The sequence below is a fragment of the Aegilops tauschii genome, chromosome 7, assembly GCF_002575655.3.
Source record: "Aegilops tauschii subsp. strangulata cultivar AL8/78 chromosome 7, Aet v6.0, whole genome shotgun sequence".
NCBI lineage: Eukaryota > Viridiplantae > Streptophyta > Magnoliopsida > Poales > Poaceae > Aegilops > Aegilops tauschii.
Window position 1 is genome coordinate 406,203,527 of NC_053041.3, and position 19,922 is coordinate 406,223,448.

At 45.1% G+C, this 19,922-nt stretch overlaps 1 protein-coding gene across 10 annotated transcripts; it reads left to right on the forward strand.

The window, feature by feature from the left end:
- Positions 1 to 8,623: 8,623 nt before the first annotated feature.
- Positions 8,624 to 14,814, forward strand: LOC109750142 (AP2-like ethylene-responsive transcription factor At1g79700). 10 transcript variants are annotated; one of them, XM_045232049.1, is made up of 7 exons: positions 8,624 to 9,418; positions 9,630 to 9,795; positions 10,228 to 11,266; positions 11,355 to 11,499; positions 12,350 to 12,462; positions 12,565 to 12,638; positions 12,754 to 13,223. In XM_045232049.1, exons 3-7 carry the CDS (start codon positions 11,258 to 11,260, stop codon positions 12,770 to 12,772), a joined length of 360 nt encoding a protein of 119 aa, XP_045087984.1. In that variant the 5' UTR covers positions 8,624 to 9,418; positions 9,630 to 9,795; positions 10,228 to 11,257; the 3' UTR covers positions 12,773 to 13,223. The 10 variants fall into 10 exon arrangements, 6 of the variants coding, with proteins under 6 accessions (XP_045087984.1, XP_045087985.1, XP_045087987.1 ...); XR_012189031.1 differs by adding an exon at positions 14,274 to 14,814 and having other exon boundaries at positions 8,624 to 11,266; positions 12,350 to 12,470; positions 12,754 to 12,805; XR_012189032.1 differs by having other exon boundaries at positions 8,624 to 11,266; positions 12,350 to 12,470; positions 12,754 to 12,805; positions 12,908 to 13,223.
- Positions 14,815 to 19,922: the final 5,108 nt, after the last annotated feature.

Here is a 19,922-nt window from a genome sequence, read left to right on the forward strand (position 1 = left end):
CCAAGGCAAGGGGGGCGCCTCCCCTTAGGGTTCCCCCAAACCTCCAGGCGCATGGGCCCTGGGTGGGAAGGCGCCCAGCCCACTAAGGGGCTGGTCCCTCTCCACATAAAGCCCATAGGGCCCTCCGGGGCTGGTGGCCCCTCCCGGTGGACCCCCGGAACCCTCCCGTGGTCCCGGTACATTACCGGTGACGCCCGAAACTCTTCCGGTAGCCAAAACGGGACTTCCCATATATAAATCTTTACCTCCGGACCATTCCGGAACTCCTCATGACGTCCAGGATCTCATCCGGGACTCCGAACAACATTCGGTAACCACGTATATCTATTCCCTATAACCCTAGCGTCATCGAACCTTAAGTGTGTAGACCCTACGGGTTCGGGAACCATGCAGACATGACCGAGACGTTCTCCGGTCAATAACCAACAGCGGGATCTGCCATGTTGGCTCCCACATGTTCCACGATGATCTCATCGGATGAACCATGATGTCGGGGATTCAATCAATCCCGTATACAATTCCCTTTGTCTACCGGTATGTTACTTGCCCGAGATTCGATCGTCGGTATCCCGATACCTTGTTCAATCTCGTTACCGGCAAGTCTCTTTACTCGTTCCGTAACACATCATCCCGTGATCAACTCCTTGGTCACATTGTGCACATTATGATGATGTCCTACCGAGTGGGCCCAGATATACCTCTCCGTTTACACGGAGTGACAAATCCCAGTCTCGATTCGTGCCAACCCAACATACACTTTCGGAGATACCTGTAGTGCACCTTTATAGCCACCGAGTTACGTTGTGACGTTTGGTACACCCAAAGCATTCCTACGGTATCCGGGAGTTGCACAATCTCATGGTCTAAGGAAATGATACTTGACATTAGAAAAGCTCTTAGCAAACGAACTACACGATCTTGTGCTAGGCTTAGGATTGGGTCTTGTCCATCACATCATTCTCCTAATGATGTGATCCCGTTATCAACGACATCCAATGTCCATGGTCAGGAAACCATAACCATCTATTGATCAACGAGCTAGTCAACTAGAGGCTTACTAGGGACATGGTGTTGTCTATGTATCCACACATGTATCTGAGTTTCCTATCAATACAATTCTAGCATGGATAATAAACGATTATCATGAACAAGGAAATATAATAATAACCAATTTATTATTGCCTCTAGGGCATATTTCCAACAGTCTCCCACTTGCACTAGATTCAATAATCTAGTTCACATCACCATGTGATTAACACTCACAGGTCACATCACCATGTGACCAACATCCAAAGAGTTTACCAGAGTCAACAATCTAGTTCACATCACTATGTGATTAACACGCAATGAGTTCTGGTTTGGTCATGTTATGCTTGTGAGAGAGGTTATTAGTCAACGGGTCTGAACCTTTCAGATCCGTGTGTGCTTTATGAATATCTATGTCATCTTGTGGATGCTACCACGCGCTACTTGGAGCCATTTCAAATAACTGCTCTACTATACGAATCTGGTCTACTACTCAGAGTCATCCGGATTAGTGTCAAAGTTCGCATCGACGTAACCCTTTACGACGAACTCCTTTTCACCTCCATAATCGAGAAAATTCCTTAGTCCACTAGATACTAAGGATAAGTTTGACCGCTGTCATGTGATCCATTCCCGGATCACTATTGTACCCCTTGACCAACTCATGGCAAGGCACACTTCATGTGTGGTACACAACATAGCATACTGTAGAGCCTACGTCTAAAGCATAGGGGACGACCTTCGTACTTTCTCTCTCTTCTGCTGTGGTCAGGTCTTGAGTCTTACTCAATACTCACACCTTGTAACACAGCCAAGAACTCCTTCTTTGCTGATCTATTTTGAACTCTTTCAAAATCATGTCAAGGTGTGCGTTCTTTGAAAGTATCATCAGGCGTCTTGATCTATCTCTATAGATCTTGATGCCCAATATGTAAGCAACTTTATCTAGGTCTTCCTTTGAAAAACTCCTTTCAAACAACCCTTTATGCTTTCCAGAAATTTTACATCATTTCGGATCAACAATATGTCATTCACATATACCTATCAAAAATGTTGTAGCGCTCCCACTCACTTTATTGTAAATGCAAGTTTCTAACAAACTTTGTATAAACCCAAAAACTTTGATCACTCCATCAAAGCGTATATTCTGACTCCGAGATGCTTGCTCTAGTCCATGGAAGGATCGTTGGAGCTAGCATACCTTTTAGCATCCTTAGGATCGACAAAACCTTTCTGATTGTATCACATACAACCTTTCCTTACGAAAACTGGTAAGGAAACTTGTTTTTGACATCCATCTGCCAGATTTCATAAATGCAGCTAATGCTAACATGATTCCGACGGACTTAAGCATCGCTACGGATGAGAAAATCTCATCGTAGTCAACTCCTTGAACTTGTGAAAATACTCTTTGCCACAAGTCGAGCTTCATAGACGGTAACATTACCGTCCACGTCCGTCTTCTTCTTAAAGATCCATTTATCTCAATGGCTTGCCGATCATCGGGCAAGTTCACCAAAGTCCATGCTTTGTTCTGATACATGGATCCTATCTCGGATTTCATGGCTTCTAACCATTTGTCGGAATATGGGCCCACCATCGCTTCTCCATAGCTCGTAGGTTCATTGTTGTCTAGCAACATGACTTCCAAGACAGGATTACGTACCACTCTGAAGTAGTACGCATCCTTGTCGACCTACGAGGTTTGGTAGTGACTTGATCCGAAGTTTCATGATCAATATCATAAGCTTCCACTTCAATTGGTGTAGGTGCCAGAGGAACAACTTCCTGTGCCCTGCTACACACTAGTTGAAGTGACGGTTCAATAACCTTATCAAGTCTCCACCATCCTCCCATTCAATTCTTTCGAGAGAAACTTTTCCTCGAGAAAGGACTCGTTTCTAGAAGCAATTACTTTTGCTTCCAGATCTGAAATAGGAGGTATACCCAACTGTTTTGGGTATTTTATGAAGATGCATTTATCCGCTTTGGGTTCGAGCTTATCAGCCTGAAACTTTTTCACATAAGCATCGCAGCCCCAAACTTTTAAGAAACGACAACTTAGGTTTCTCTAAACGGTGTCGTCTCAACGGAATTGCGTGGTGCCCCTTTTAAAGTGAATGCGGTTATCTCTAATGCCTAACCCATAAACGATAGTGGTAATTCGATAAGAGACATCATGGTATGCACCATATCCAATAGGGTGCAGTTATGATGTTCGGACACACCATCACACGGTGGTGTTCCAGGCGGTATTAATTGTGAAACACTTTCCACAATGTCTTAATTGTGTGCCAAACTCGTAACTCAGATATCTCTATGATCATATCATAGACATTTTATCCTCTTGTCACGACGATCTTCAACTTCACTCTGAAAATACTTGAACCTTTCAATAATTCAGACTTGTGTTTCATCAAGTAAATACACTCAGCATCTACTCAAATCATCTGTGAAGTAAGAACATAACGATATCCACTGCGTGCCTCAGCACTCATTGGACTGCACACATCAAATGTATTACTTCCAACAAGTTGCTCTCTTGTTCCATCTTACTGAAAACGAGGCCTTTCGGTCATCTTGCCCATGTGGTATGATTTGCATGTCTCAAGTGATTCAAAATCAAATGAGTCCAAACGATCCATCTGCATGGAGTTTCTTCATGCATATATACCAATAGACATGGTTCGCATGTCTCAATCTTTTCAAAAATGAGTGAGTCCAAAGATCCATCTACATGGAGCTTCTTCATGCGTTCTATACCAATATGACTCAAATGGCAGTGCCACAAGTATGTGGTACTATCATTACTATTTTATATCTTTTGGCACGAACATGTGTATCACTGCGATCGAGATTCATTTTAGGTGCAAGACCATTGAAGGTATTATTCAAATAAACAGAGTAACCATTATTCTCCTTAAATGAATAACCGTATTGTGATAAACATAATCCAATCATGTTTATGCTCAACGCAAACACCAATCTCGATGGTAGAGGGAGCATGCGATGCTTGATCACATCAACCTTGGAAACACTTCCAACACACATCGTCATCTCACCTTTAGCTAGTCTCCATTTATTCCGCAACTTTTATTTCGAGTTACTAACACTTAGCAACCGAACCGGTATCTAATACCCTGGTGCTGCTAGGAGTACTAGTAAAGTACACATTCATATAATGTATATCCAATATACTTCTGTCGACCTTGCCTGCCTTCTCATCTACCAAGTATCTAGGGTAGTACTGCTTCAGTGACCGTTCCCCTCATTACAGGAGCACTTAGTCTCGGGTTTGGGTTTAACCTTGGGATTCTTCACTAGAGCAGCAAATGATTTGCTGTTTCATGAAGTATCCCTTTTACCCTTGCCCTTCTAGAAACTAGTGGTTTTACTAACCATCAACAATTGATGCTTCTTCTTGATTTCAACTTTCGCGGTGTCAAACATCGCGAGTTGCTCAAGGATCATCATGTCTATCCCTGATATGTTATAGTTCATCACGAAGCTCTAATAGCTTGGTGGCAGTGACTATGGAGAACCATCACTTTCTCATGTGGAAGATTAACTCCCACTCGATTCAAGCGATTGTAGTACTCAGACAATCTGAGCACATGCTCAACGATTGAGCTTTTCTCCCTTAGTTTGCAGGCTTAAGAAACTTGTCAGAGGTCTCATACCTCTTGACGTGGGCACTAGTCTGAAATCCCAATTTCAGTCTTCGGAACATCTCATATGTTCTGCGACGTTTCAAAACGTCTTTGGTGCCACAATTCTAAACCGTTAACATTACGCACTGAACTATCACGTAGTCATCAAAACGTGTATGTCAGATGTTTCGCAACATCTACAGACGATGCTGAGGTTCAGCACACCGAGCGGTGCATTAAGGACATAAGCCTTCTGTGCAGCAATGAGGACAATCCTCAGTTTACGGACCCAGTCTGCATAATTGCTACTATCAACTTTCAACTAAATTTTCTCTAGGAACATATCTTAAACAGTAGAGCTAAAGCGTAAGCTATGACATAATTTGCAAAGACCTTTTGACTATGTTCATGATATGAAGTTCATCTGATTATTTAATGAACTCCCACTCAGATAGACATCCCTCTAGTCATCTAAGTGATACATGATCCGAGTCAAACTAGGCCGTGTCCGATCATCACGTGAGACGGACTAGTCATCATCGGTGAACATCTCCATGTTGATCGCATCTACTATACGACTCATGTTCGACCTTTCGATCTCTTGTGTTCCGAGGCCATGTCTGTACATGCTAGGCTTGTCAAGTCAACCTAAGTGTTTTGCATGTGTTCCGAGGCCATGTCTGTACATGCTAGGCTCGTCAACACCCGTTGTATTCGAACGTTAGAATCTATCACACCCGATCATCACGTGGTGCTTCGAAACAACGAACCTTCGCAACGGTGCACAGTTAGGGGGAACACGTCTCTTGAAATTTTAGTGAGGGATCATCTTATTTATGCTACCGTTGTTCTAAGCAAATAAGATGTAAACATGATAAACATCACATGCAAATCATAAAGTGACATGATATGGCCAATATCATCTTGCGCCTTTTTGATCTCCATCTTCGAGGCGCGGCATGATCACCTTTGTCACCGGCATGACACCATGATCTCCATCATCATGATCTCCATCATTGTGTCTTCATGAAGTTGTCTCGCCAACTATTACTTCTACTACTATGGCTAACGGTTAGCAATAAAGTAAAGTAATTACATGGCGTTTTCATTGACACGCAGGTCATACAATAAATTAAGACAACTCCTATGGCTCCTGCCGGTTGTCATACTCATCGACATGCAAGTCGTGATTCCTATTACAAGAACATGATCAATCTCATACATCACATATATCATTCATCACATCCTTTTGGCCATATCACATCACATAGCATACCCTGCAAAAACAAGTTAGACGTCCTCTAATTGTTGTTGCATGTTTTACGTGGCTGCTATGGGATTCTAGCAAGAACGTTTCTTACCTACGCAAAAGCCACAACGTGATATGCCAATTTATATTTACCCTTCATAAGGACCCTTTTCATCGAATCCGATCCGACTAAAGTGGGAGAGACAGACACCCGCTAGCCACCTTATGCAACTAGTGCATGTCAGTCGGTGGAACCTGTCTCACGTAAGAGTACGTGTAAGGTCGGTCCGGGCCGCTTCATCCCACGATGCCGCCGAATCAAGATAAGACTAGTAACGGCAAGTAAATTGACAAAATCGACGCCCACAACTACTTTGTGTTCTACTCGTGCATAGAAACTACGCATAGACCTAGCTCATGATGCCACTGTTGGGGAACGTAGCAGAAATTCAAAATTTTATACGCATCACCAAGATCAATCTATGGAGTAATCTAGCAACGAAGGGAAGGGGATTGCATCTACATACCATTGTAGATCGCTAAGCAGAAGCGTTGCAAGAACGCAGATGAAGGAGTCATACTCGTAGCGATTCAGATCGCGGTTGATTCCGATCTAAGCGCCGAACCACGGCGCCTCCGCGTTCAACACACGTGCAGCCCGGTGACGTCTCCCACGCCTTGATCCAGCAAGGAGAGAGGGAGAGGTTGGGGAAGACTCCATCCAGCAGCAGCACGACGGCGTGGTGGTGATGGAGGAGCGTGGCAATCCTGCAGGGCTTCGCCAAGCACCGCGGGAGAGGAGGAGGACATGGAAGAGGGGGAGGGTTGCGCCAGAACTTGGGTGCTGCTGCCCTCCCACCACCCACATATATATAGGGGCAAGGGAGAGGGGGGCTGGCCCCCTCAGATCCAATCTGAGGAGGGGGCGATGGCCAGGGGGGTTGCCTTGCCCCCAAAGGCAAGGGGGGCGCCTCCCCTTAGGGTTCCACCAAACCTCCGGGCGCATGGGCCCTGGGAGGGAAGGCGCCCAGCCCACTAAGGGGCTGGTCCCTCTCCACATACAGCCCATAGGGCCCTTCGGGGCTGGTGGCCCCTCCCGGTGGACCCCCGGAACCCTCCGGTGGTCCCGGTACATTACCGGTCACGCCCGAAACTCTTCCGGTGGCCAAAACGGGACTTCCCGTATATAAATCTTTACCTCCGGACCATTCCGGAACTCCTCGTGACGTCCGGGATCTCATCCGGGACTCCGAACAACATTCGGTAACCACGTATATCTATTCCCTATAACCCTAGCGTCATCGAACCTTAAGTGTGTAGACCCTACGGGTTCGGGAACCATGCAGACATGACCGAGACGTTCTCCGGTCAATAACCAACAGCGGCATCTGGATACCAATGTTGGCTCCCACATGTTCCACGATGATCTCATCGGATGAACCACGATGTCGGGGATTCAATCAATCCCGTATATAATTCCCTTTGTCTACCGGTATGTTACTTCCCCGAGATTCGATCGTCGGTATCCCGATACCTTGTTCAATCTCGTTACCGGCAAGTCTCTTTACTCGTTCCGTAACACATCATCCCGTGATCAACTCCTTGGTCACATTGTGCACATTATGATGATGTCCTACCGAGTGGGCCCAGAGATACCTCTCCGTTTACACGGAGTGACAAATCCCAGTCTCGATTCGTGCCAACCCAACAGACACTTTCGGAGATACCTGTAGTGCACCTTTATAGCCACCGAGTTACGTTGTGACGTTTGGTACACCCAAAGCATTCCTACGGTATCCGGGAGTTGCACAATCTCATGGTCTAAGGAAATGATACTTGACATTAGAAAAGCTCTTAGCAAACGAACTACAGGATCTTGTGCTAGGCTTAGGATTGGGTCTTGTCCATCACATCATTCTCCTAATGATGTGATCCCGTTATCAACGACATCAAATGTCCATTGATCAATAAGCTAGTCCACTAGAAGCTTACTAGGGACATGGTGTTGTCTATGTATCCACACATGTATCTGAGTTTCCTATCAATACATTCTAGCATGGATAATAAACGATTATCATGAACAAGGAAATATAATAATAACCAATTTATTATTGCCTCTAGGGCATATTTCCAACAGATACGACACTAGCTCCAGTTCATAAATATAATGTAGGCATGTATTCCGTAAATAGTCATACGTTCTTATGGAAAGAACTTGCATGACATCTTTTGTCCTGCCCTCCCGTGGCAGCGGGGTCCTATTGGAAACTAAGAGATATTAAGGCCTCCTTTTAATAGAGAACTGGAACAAAGAATTAACACACGGTGAATACATGAACTCCTCGAACTACGGTCATCACCGGAAAGTGTCCTGACTATTGTCACTCTGGGGTTGCCGGATCATAACACGTAGTAGGTGACTATAACTTGCAAGATCGGATTTAGAACATAGATATAATGGTGATAACATAAACGGTTCAGATCTGAAATCATGGCACCCGGGCCCAAAGTGACAAGCATTAAGCATGGCAAAGTCGTAGCAACATCAATCTCAGAACATAATCTCTACTCCTAATGTCTCAGTTGGTAGTCTCCGTTCCGGGTTTATTTTCGTCCCACCACTTTCGTCCGTTTTTTTCGTCGGTTTTTTTTCGTCCCCTTCTCACACCCCGAACTGCCCGACCCGCTAAAAAAAATCCCCTCGTCCGATCCCCAACCTCCCCCCGATCCCGTCGCCGCTGCTGCCTACCCCGCCTCCTACCGGTGCGCCACCACTCCCGTCTCCTTCCGGCGCGCCGTCATCGCCGCCTCCTACCGGCGCCGCCGGACCCTCCTTCTTCCCTGGCCACCCCGCTGCCCCCGCCATCTTCCCGAGCGCGCCGCTGCCGCCGTCTTCCCCAGAGCGCCACCGCCCCGCCACCCCCGCCCACGGGACCAGTGGTCCCATCGCCGGTCTCCCCCCACCTAGATCTACCGGAGGCGCACCGGATCCTGCCTCACGGCCGGTTCCCGCGACTCGGCCGTCGCCCCAACCGCTGCAGCAGCCGAGAAGCCATGGAGGAGCTCACCCCTGCCTTCTCCACGGATCTGGTTGATCTGAAGGCGGGCGGCGAGGCGGGGCTCGCCGAGCGAGGTATCCAGGCAGGGGTCGCCGGTGACGACGAGGAAGGCCGGAGCGAGGGATCTAGCGACCTAGGCAGGAGCTCGCCAGACCTGAGTGACGGCGGACGGGCGTGTGAGACGGAGGGATCTGGTGCGGCGGCGTGAATTCCTTGCAGGTAGAGGCGGGTCTCCATGGCTGGCAGGGAGAGCTCCAAGCCATGGCGGGGCTTTAGTTTTCCCTGGTAGAAAAGAGAGAAAGAGGAAGATTCAGGGAGGAGGAGAGGTAGGGAGAAGAAGGTGCAGGTGCGAGCTTGGGGAAGAGGGAGCCTAACATCAAGTGCTTAGGGAACATGTGCATACATCCTTGCTCCTTTTCTTCTTTCAGTTTTAGGTACTTTCCAGTAGGCGTGTACATCCTTGTGCCTTCTCTTCTTTCGATTTTAGCTACTCTCTAGTATTCAATTTGCATGTAGAACAAAATCTGTCAGCAGTTCTCAAGTAAATGAACCGTAGAGAATCAGCTAGATATTTTACTACTGTAAGTTGTGGAGTACTGAGAATGGCATTTATATTGCTGCAAATGCAATATATGATTAATGCAGCAGAGAGGATGCCGCAAGGGGAGAGGAATGGTGCAGTGAGATTGAGGAAGACATGACACATCGGGACCCGGGAGCTCGAGAAGAGGCTCAATCGATCTCGACAAGAAGTGATCTCCCCTTGGTGACAGTACTAGATGGCCTCTCTAGGCTCCTTTCATAGACCTGGGTATGTGTATATATTTCATTTCTTCAACGGTTTATTGATGCACGAGTAAGCTTGCAAAGCGACCTGGGTATGTGGATAGATTTCACTTCTTCAACGGTTCATTGATGCACGAGTAAGCTTGCGACCTGGGTATGTGGATAGATTTCACTTCTTCAACGGTTCATTGATGCACGAGTAAGCTTGCAAAGCGGCATCCTGCTTATCTAGCTTTCCGTCCACTGTTGTCCATGCAACTGGTAATGACTGTGCAGCAGCCAAGCTTTAATTTTTTTTCATACATCCGGCCTCTAATCCCTGGCTATTAATTATATATTTAAGCAAACACAAGATGACGAGACATCATTTAATTTTAAGAGAATCAATAAATTATTGAAACTGAAGTGGTCATATATATGATGGTTTGATCTGTAGGCCTTTTATGTTTTTTTTCAGAAGCAGAAAAGATAGAAGAATCTCATCTCCTTCTGGCGGAACGGCAGAGGGCTTGGCTGCTACCAGGGTGATCCAAAGGGTGTATCTAGGTAGCATGTTTGTGGCCTCTTGCACTAACATGATTAATGGTAGCTTCTATTCCATGACATGATTTTTGCAGCTGAGATTTCAACTATATAACAGCAGTGATAAAACACGCGGTTTCCCTTGCTATTCATGATCACTTGAACTAGCTTATCTTATAATAATATTTCTATCTTGCACCATGAGTGTTGTTCAGTGGCAATATTCGCTCCGCCGAAGGTAATCCTGATATAAGTATCTAGGGAGAACATGAGGCTTCTCAGAGCTCAGCGACTGTCGACCGTCGGATCGTTTACTGGATGCGTTTAGGACCGCCGGATCTCGCTCGTGGAAGACCTGGGCCGTTGGATCGAAAAAAGTTACTGCTACAATGAATAGTTACCGTCTCGTTCATGCCACCGCGTGTAAATAGCCAGCCCCGCCGGGGGCATTTTCGTCATTTCACTCACAGGGATATAAAAGCCAGCCACTCCTGTGGAGACGACCTAGCCGCTGCCTTCCTCCTCCCGCACCCGCCGCGCCTCCCTCTCCTCTTCCTCTCCCCCTAGCGCCGCCGCACCCGCGCCTCCCTCTCCCCCTAGCGTCGCCCGCACCCGCACCTCCCTCTGCTCCTCTCGCCCCTAGCGCCGCCATCACTGCCTCCTTCACCGTCGCCGCCCGGCCTCCTCCCCTCATGTTCTCCTCCTTCCACCCTTCCGATCTGGCGCCGCCCAAACCCTAACGGCCCGGCCCGGCCCCGGCTCCCACAGGAGGGAAGGAGGAATGGTGAGGCGAGGCAAAGGCGGCGGCGTATGACACGCGGCGCGGGCGGCGTGGCCCAGGGGGTCGGCGCGGCGGCGGCTTCTCGTCGTCTCCGCCGTCGCCTCAGCGCTGCTCCTCCTCGCCTTCCACCTCTGGTTCCGGATCTGACCCTGCATGTCGACTGCCATTTGCTCGGTTTGCCACCATGTGGAAGGTGTGTTCTTCCTTCCTCTTTTTGTTTCCAATCTCCCTGCTGCTGTGCACCTATACGTGGCTCACGCCTGGCTCTTGCTGCCGTCCAGGACGACCTGCTTAGCCTGCTACTCGACTCCCTAGCAGCAGCTGAGGAGAGGTTCCATGGGAACAAGCACCCATGGTTGCTGCCTTCGTTAGCACCGTTCCTTTACTGCGGCCCTTTAGATCCTTTGCTGATCCAGCTCACAGAAGGTCAGTGCTTGGTATAATTCCCCTTCCCTTCCCCTTCTCCGACCCCTGTAGTTTTAATTCAGCCACCAGGTAGTGCCCACTTCTCCCTCGCGCCATCTCCCTGCCCTCCCCGTGTCATGCTGTGCCGCTGGCAAGAGAACCACCAAAGGATAACGGGATTCAGAAGCAGGGTATCTCTGTCTCCCGTTGGGCTGCCGGCAAGAGCACCAACAAAAGAAATTGGGGTGCAGAACGAGATCCCCTGTATATCCATAGAAAGATGCTGATAGCCTGAATATGATTTATGATTTTTACTAATTAACTGTATATTTGCTCTAGCTTAGTTGTCACTTGTCAGGCCACAAGTTTGTTCTGACTTTGTAATCATACACTAATGGAAAACATGCAAGCAGTACAGTATAGTTGATTATTTCTTCTCTATAAAGTGTAGCTCATGTTATATTTATACTCTGTAATCCGTACTGAACTCAAGCTGTGAAATTAGTAGGACAGGATAACTGTTGAACTGGTAAATAGCTCTTGAGCATGGTTAAATAGCAGTATTACTATTTGTTTGTTAGCACAAGTGTGAGCTCTCCTATTAACTAAACAACATCATACAAAAGGAAGGAGCTCTACGAAAGACACAGCTTCCTGAAACTGTAGTAGAAAAAAGTAAAATGAGCATATGTACGTGAGCCTGTATCATCTGACCGGAAAGCAAAAAAAACAAAGTTGCCTGAGTGGGCATACAGTTCTGCTTAGTAGGCATCCAGTTCTTCTTAGTAGGCATTGATAATGTACTGAGCTGTTGATATTAGAGCTCAGTCTTGGCGTCCCTGAGATATATGAAAGCCGGCCGTCGTTGCAGGGGCGTATGGCGGCGAGGAAGCGGCGGCGCGCGCCTACGACCTGAGGGCATTGAAGTACTGGGGCCACGACACCATCCTCGACTTCCTAGTACCGCTTCCAAGCTACTCCTCAGTGTGTTGGTATTATTCATTGACGCGGAGGCATGCCTAGAACTTGCACAATGCAGGCACACGTACCTGACTTCTTAATTGGATTTTGACGAACCTTTTGCAGCTGTCTAGCTACGACCAAGAGTTGAAGGAAATGGAGGAGCAATCCAGGGAAGAGTACATCGGTTCGCTCCGGAGGTACACAAATAACTGCAAATTTTGACAAGTAGTTCTGCCTGCTATCAGATCAGACGGATTTTATCTTGACCTTATGGATCTGAGATTACTGTTTGTTCCATGCCTCTTTACGTAGGAAAAGCACATGCTTCTGAAGAGGGGGTGTCCAAGTACAGAGGAGTTGCAAGGTAGAGCTGATCTTGCAAGATTTGTTACTGAACATATTTGGATTCTTGCAAGAAAATCTTTGCACGTATACATGTCGGTGAAATTCAGAGATGTTTTTACAGACATCACCACAACGGCAAATGGGAGTCTAGGATTGGGCGTGTGTTTGGCAATAAGTATCTCTACCTAGGTTCAGTTGTCCTTGAGCACCTGTTGCATTCTTGACATCTAATTTCTAAATTCTCAACTTCATGGAAATGATGGTACTTTTCAGTTAATTGTGCTGATTATGAAATACCAAAAGTTATTTTTCTTGCTATAGGGTTACTAAATGAGTAGCAGTAATATCCATTGCGGAGATGATATCCATATTTTATTGTGTTGCTACTACTTTCCTTCATTTTTCTATCCTGCATTTCCAATATACATCATACATAATACATTTCCAGTCTCTAAATCGGTAGACAGGAAAAAATAGCTAAACATGGTTGTGAAGTTTTGGCTGTTTTTTGGACTGAAGACATATAACATATGTTGTAGCTCTAAATGCATACTGTTCTCTTTCCTTGGCAATGTTTGCAGAATATATATATTGTAGAGACAGTAATATTTGTGCCTTGTGAGGATAGGTCTGCTGTCAAGTGACATCATGCAACATAGATTTAGAACGAAGAGTAAGATATGTTTCTGTACAGCGACTACTGGATCGATAGTACAAAATAAATAGCTTGAATGGATTTAGCATTAAGAACAAAATAAGATACGAAAATTCTAAAGCTACCCTTCTTGTGGATCGACTGATAAATCCATGTATAATATTTTGAGAAAGAGTTAAATCCGTATATGCTGTTTGAGTGCCTTTTAATTAAGATACTAGACTATGTTGGTACACATATATTTGGATGCTTGTGATTAGCTGGAAAGAACCGAAACTTAGATTTGTTGTTGGACTAAACTGAGTAGTCATAGCCTTTTGGCTGATGCTTCAGTATACCAAAACACTTGCTATTTTTCATGTTCTTGTACGTGATGGGTTTAGGATACAAACAATTATTTGTTTTATTTACGAAAAACTTTTGCTTCAAGATTACAGTATGTTGAATGCCTTTCGTGCTTGGTTAAAATATAAGTACTGCTTATATGTGATTTCAATTCAGCTTGACCAATTTTCTTTGCTCTGCTTTTCCCTCCCTCTCCACTGAATATGACCACGTTCAAAATAAAATGCGCATTAACACTTATGAGAGTAACCAATATTTTATTTTTGTTGGGACTGTTCTCTCTAGGTCTGCATTGATCCCACTCTCTTGCATTTTTGCTTTCACAATTAATAGGACTCCAGTAATAAAACCACATTATGAAATAATCAGCGATGCTGTTTACATCAGTGATGATGAAGGTATGGGTGTATATATAGAGTACCAGCGTCGTTGTCTCTAATTCCTATTAACGATGTTGTATTCGACGCTGGTTGTCTCAAATATTCAGGTAAGCGCCGCCATAAACGCCAACGTGCCAAAAAGACAAGGGGCCGAGTTCCATGTAGCGAACCATGTCTTTGTGAGAGGACCGTAACAAGAGGTAGCATGCTGGCCTTATGCCATTGTTCAGTACTTTGCATGTTAAAGGAACTCTTACACCATTGTTCAATAGATTGTTCCTCGCATGTTAAACTGAACTCTTACGCATAAGACCAATATGGTGTGAACTATGGGGCAAACCATCGCTCACTATCAACAAGCGGTCGGTTAAAAGAACATAACCATATTATCCATGATTTTTTTCTATGGCTTGATTGGTTAAACTAAAAACTCACAGCAGGTTCATGTGACGTGCCATGTGAGAAGTTGAACGACAAGACAGTCAAGTGAAGTTATCAAATAGTATGCTTTAGTTGAACTGTATAGGTTCCTTATCTCTCACTGGCGCTCTGGCTTGATTTTGTTGTCTAACTCTACTCTCTGTATCTAACTTAATGTGAATTGATCGTCTTGCCTTAGCTTTGGAACAAAGAAATGTTTCCCTTTTATTATGAGCCTCCAGGTCATTTGTTCTACTGATTAAATATTTCCTACTCACCTTGCTTTTGGTATACCCAACATTGTTCTTGATTTACTTTTGGAACAAAATATATGTTTCTCCTTATTCATGAGCTTCCATATCAACTGTTCTACTGAATAAATATATCATGCTTGCCTTTGCAAATTGTAATTTTGATATACTGGCCTTGTGTACAAAAAAAGGAGGTAGTAACTATCTGACTTCCTTCCCCATTGCGGTGACGTCGACGATATCTCGAACATTGTGGTTTGGCGAAGTGCGTTCGATGGGGAACACCATTGAGGGAGATCATGGTAAGTCGTTCGCAAGTGTCGCCTGCAAGCCGAGATAACTGCCTTATTTGCATCCAGGAAGTCCGTTGAACCAAAGGACGCGTAAATGTACTACTACTACTAGTACACAATAGCGTCGTCCGTCCAGCTTAGTGCGGTGAGGTGGTTCTTCGAAGAAGACAATGGAGAAGCGGAGTCAGCGTAGAGTGAAATGATGGTTGCTTCGTCCGTGCTTTGTGATTTGACGCCTCACTGCTTTGTAATTTGTGATAGAAGGGACATGGGAGTAGACTCTGTGCTCTATACTATACATGCGTCCAAGTATGGGAGAAAGAGGAGAGACGTTGCATTTTTCTATTCCTTCAATCAATCAATCAGGGAGCTTCGGTTCCATCTTTTTGGCTTTGGCAGCACCGTCCATAATGGTTCCCATCGATGCCAAAAGCTATATTCACATTTGGCTACACATTGTGGATGCCCTTAACCGTACCACACTTGGTTTTGCTCCTGTGTGCTATCTATACAAATCTTAATTATATTGATCTAAAAAATTATAGAATCAAGATTAGTAAAAAGGAGGTGATTTTGCCGCGCGGATGTCGGGGGAGGTTTCTTATTTTTAGAGGATGTTGGTCTGGCGGTTTGCTAACATGCGGTCCCACGTGTCAGTGCTTTACCAAGCTGATCCGTGTCCCACATGAGGCAGAACAACGGCAGAAGCAACACATGGTTAACTTGAAGAAGATGAGGGAGAAGCGGATTCAGCAATGAGTGAGATGATGGTTGCTTCGTCCCTCCAACTTCTTTTTTAGCATTATTACTTCCTCCCTCCAACTTAACTGCGGGAAAGGTGCAGCTTTATGATTTTACGTCTCATTCCTCATAACTATGTCGGCGCCATGACTGGGGTGCTTCACCCTTGCTGCTCCACACTATATTTTGGTATGGCACGTGGACCCGGTAGCTTGATGTCCCACATGTCGGCGAAAGGGACCAGAACATTTATGAAAGCGAGCACTCCACTCTTACGACGGAGGAGTACACGACATGGCGGCCTAGTGAACTGTTACTTGTACTGTGTAGTACTATAGTACTATAGTTTTGCTGTTTCGCACCATCCATCGATAGAAACCCGATTAAACAGGAAAGGGTGGGATTTTTCCTGCGCGGTAGATGATACTGGCCATACATTTCAAAGGCAATTTTAATGTATGGAAACTGAATAATTAAGTAACAATATGATATCTAGTAAAACTAAAAACACATATGATTTATTGTGTTAGAGTGTAGTAGTAGTGTTGTATTGCATAGTTGTTAGATGTAGCATGCGAGAACGTGTAGAGATGTAGTTTTGGAGGGCCTATAGAGAGAAAAGCGTAATACGGTCACAATACACTCATTACGGTCACTATATACGTTTTGCGGTGATTATACGGTCACTTGCTCACCGTTCAGCATCGGATTGCACTCTGTTGACCGGCCAAATAGTCTGCGTGGCACCATGTTGACTAGTTAAATTGACCACGTTCCTTGTGGGTCCCACCTATCAGTTCGCATAGGAAAAAGGTCAGATAAACACAAATTTACGCAGACACGACAAGACTCCAACCCGTGTATGTGTCTGTCAGGGCCTGATGTGTGCGCATGCACGTGTAGGTTGAGCACTTGATCGTGAGAGTGTGTGTTGGTCGTGTGGTGTGTGCATGCATGCGTGCATGTGTGCGTGTGAGTCTTGCATGTGTGCGTGCCAGCGTGTGTACGTGTGAGTGTTGCGTGCGTGCGTGGTTGCATGTGTTCGTGTGAGTGTTGCGTGCTTGTAGTTCGTGTGCATGCGTGCGTGTGTGTATAATCACCACACCAGCCCCTGTGTGTTAAAACAGACGGCTCAACATACCAATACAAGGCCACCTTGTCCGTTGTGCCCGCGGTCATGACTTCGAACCATCGTCTAATATTTTTCTGTCATTTGTTTTCATTCTTACTAGCAAGATGCCCGTGCGTTGCACGTAACATCAAGATGCATTTTTATGACTAGTTTATCTTGTGAGAGAAAAGGATGAACGCGGGAAGGCCTTATTTGCAAATATGAAGATGTGTGTGGGTACTTTTTTGCAAAATTGCCATAGTTTCCTTCCTATCCATCAGATATAAACCAGACGACCTATATTGCAGGATGGCAGGCACACCATCATCACCAACTCTGTTTTTATAAGAGTGTAGATGTAGAGTAGATACAAGCCGATAGGTGGGCCCAATGGTAGTGAGATAATATGATGCAACACTAGAGGTGCCACGTGGAGCATTTAACTGGTCAACTAGTCGTGTCTTGAGCAAACACAGAGCTGTACGGTGAGACTGTGACTGTATAATAACCACAAAACGTAAATGGTGACCGTAATGAATGGATTCTGAAGTCCAATGTACGTATCATGCTTTCGCTTCAAATACAATGACCGTCATTGTATATATCGCGAGAGAAAGATGAAACATGCGTGAATGTGCTGGGAGCGTACTTTTAGAGGACCAGGAGATAGTTTGTGTGCATACGTGAAAGGGGCGTAGAGGGGGTTTATGTGATGGAGAGAGCAATGCTCTTCGTTTCTCTTTATTATGACTAACTTTATATATAGTATAAAAATATAAAAATTCACAGTGCGGAATAAATATCATTGTGGGCACCATGCAATGCAAATTAACGTTCATACTCCTCCATATAACTTTGTAATGTTGTATATATGTAGAAATTCTAAAATAATTTTTTGGCCACACTTTATTCAAAAGGAATGTTGTATGCGAAATAAACGTGAAGAGAGGGCTCTTTTGATCAATGGGGTACGTGATGTAACATGTGTGAATGTGTAGTTGATGTATTTGGCAGGGCCTAGAGAGGTATGTGTGTGTATTACGTATTCGAGAGAGGCATGGATAGAGGGGCCGGCGGGGGGAGGGGGGCGAGGGAGAGATAGCACGAGAAATGAGAGAGGTCTAGAGAGAGAGAGACGAATATTATGTCACGGCGAGAGATTCCCTTGAGTGTGTATATGCAAGGGGGGAGGGGATAGAGGCACGAGGAGAATTTTTTTTGTGTGGTGTCTGTGTTGGTATGTGTGGGTGTGAGAAGATAACAAGACTTAGGGGCAGAGGGTGTGTCACCGCGTGAGGTCCGGTGGGCCGAGGTGAGGCCCTTGGTTCAGTTCCGTCCTGCGCCACATTGGTTGGCCCGTGACGCATTTAGGGAGACCCATGGATGACTAGTCGTACAAGACAAAGATAGCAGAATCGTGAAGGACTCTGTGTCCACTGACAAAGCCGGCTAGGATTTGTAACCCTAGGTCCTCGAACTAAGGTAACCCCTTATCTCTGATATTACTATTCATCCAACGTAACTTTAAGGGGCATCCTACATAATGCTCTGCTAGAATCATACTCGTCGATTAGGAAGAGAGGTGTGAGACAATGCGTGAGATACATGCCTAAAGATAATGTGCATACAGGAGACACGTAGGCAGGTCTATGTATGTAGAAATGGGTCGATGGGTATTGTGCGTGTGTATGCTTGTGAGAGGAAGAGTTCTTGTGATAAAGGTTAGTGAAAACAGTCGTAAATGGTTACGAGAGGGAGGGAGGGTTATATCGAGAGCATGTCTGCGAGAAAGACACCTCGGGAGAGAGTGTGTGAGCATGTGTGAGAGAAACCACCGATGGAGAGTGAAACTACATGTAAATGACTGATGTACACATTGATTAAAGATATAAATTGTATCCAAATATTAAGATGGGATCATGATATTTGCAATTCGGGTAAAGAACAGTCATTGATCCATCAGACATCAAGATTCTATTGAATTTGAGCATGTATATGTTATTATTCGACATAATTGATCCACATAGTTAGTATTTTGAACTCCAGACAATGCATTGCTTTAGCAATCGAATATAAACATGAGTATAGATCATGTTGTGTGTGTAAAGCACATTATACATACGGAAGTTACACAATGAACATTATAAATAGCTAGCTATGAACTAGCATACATTTGAATTCAACATAAGGTGGTTTAAAAAATTCGAATTCAACATGAAGTCGATTCAATTATTTGAATTCGATATCATGGCATTTGTAAATCATACCTAAATTATGGGGGCACCAATCTTTGCTCTGCTTTTGTACATAATAGCATATATAGTCGTGTACAAAATAGATTCAAATTTAGCTCCTCCATTCCAAAATAATCGTAGTTATAGGATTTTCAAGTGTCAAAATTTCAAAAAGAAATGGATAATAATGAGGTTTTCAAACATACAAGGTCAAATTTAACGTTGTCTATTTAGGTCAATCCTCAAAGTTCAAGAGTACTCTAAACGTGAATGCTTCTGTTTCAAAATTTCGAACGAAGCGCCAAAAGAGCCTCTACTCGCCCGAAACCGCGTGAGACCAATGTTTGGTAGTAGAAGGAAATTACTTTTCTAACTCCGACCCGTGAAACCTACCGGCCCGACGTCCAAAGGTCTAAACCGGGATAGGTCTGTACCTTCATCTAGACGCCACGCAACCGCCTCCAAAAAACATTCATACACAATGGCCGCCTAAGCACACATGCGTGCGGCCGAAATCACTTCCGCCCACTATTTGGATCACTTGGGATTACCATGCTACCCCCGACCCGCAGTAGGTCCAAAATTTACGAGGGGGGCAAAGTTTGTACTTTCCCCAAATTTCAAACAAGCGCGTCCCAACTGTTAAAAAAGGCAAAAACAAGTGCATCCCAAACCGAAACATGGTTCTCCCTTAGCTCCCCCCCGG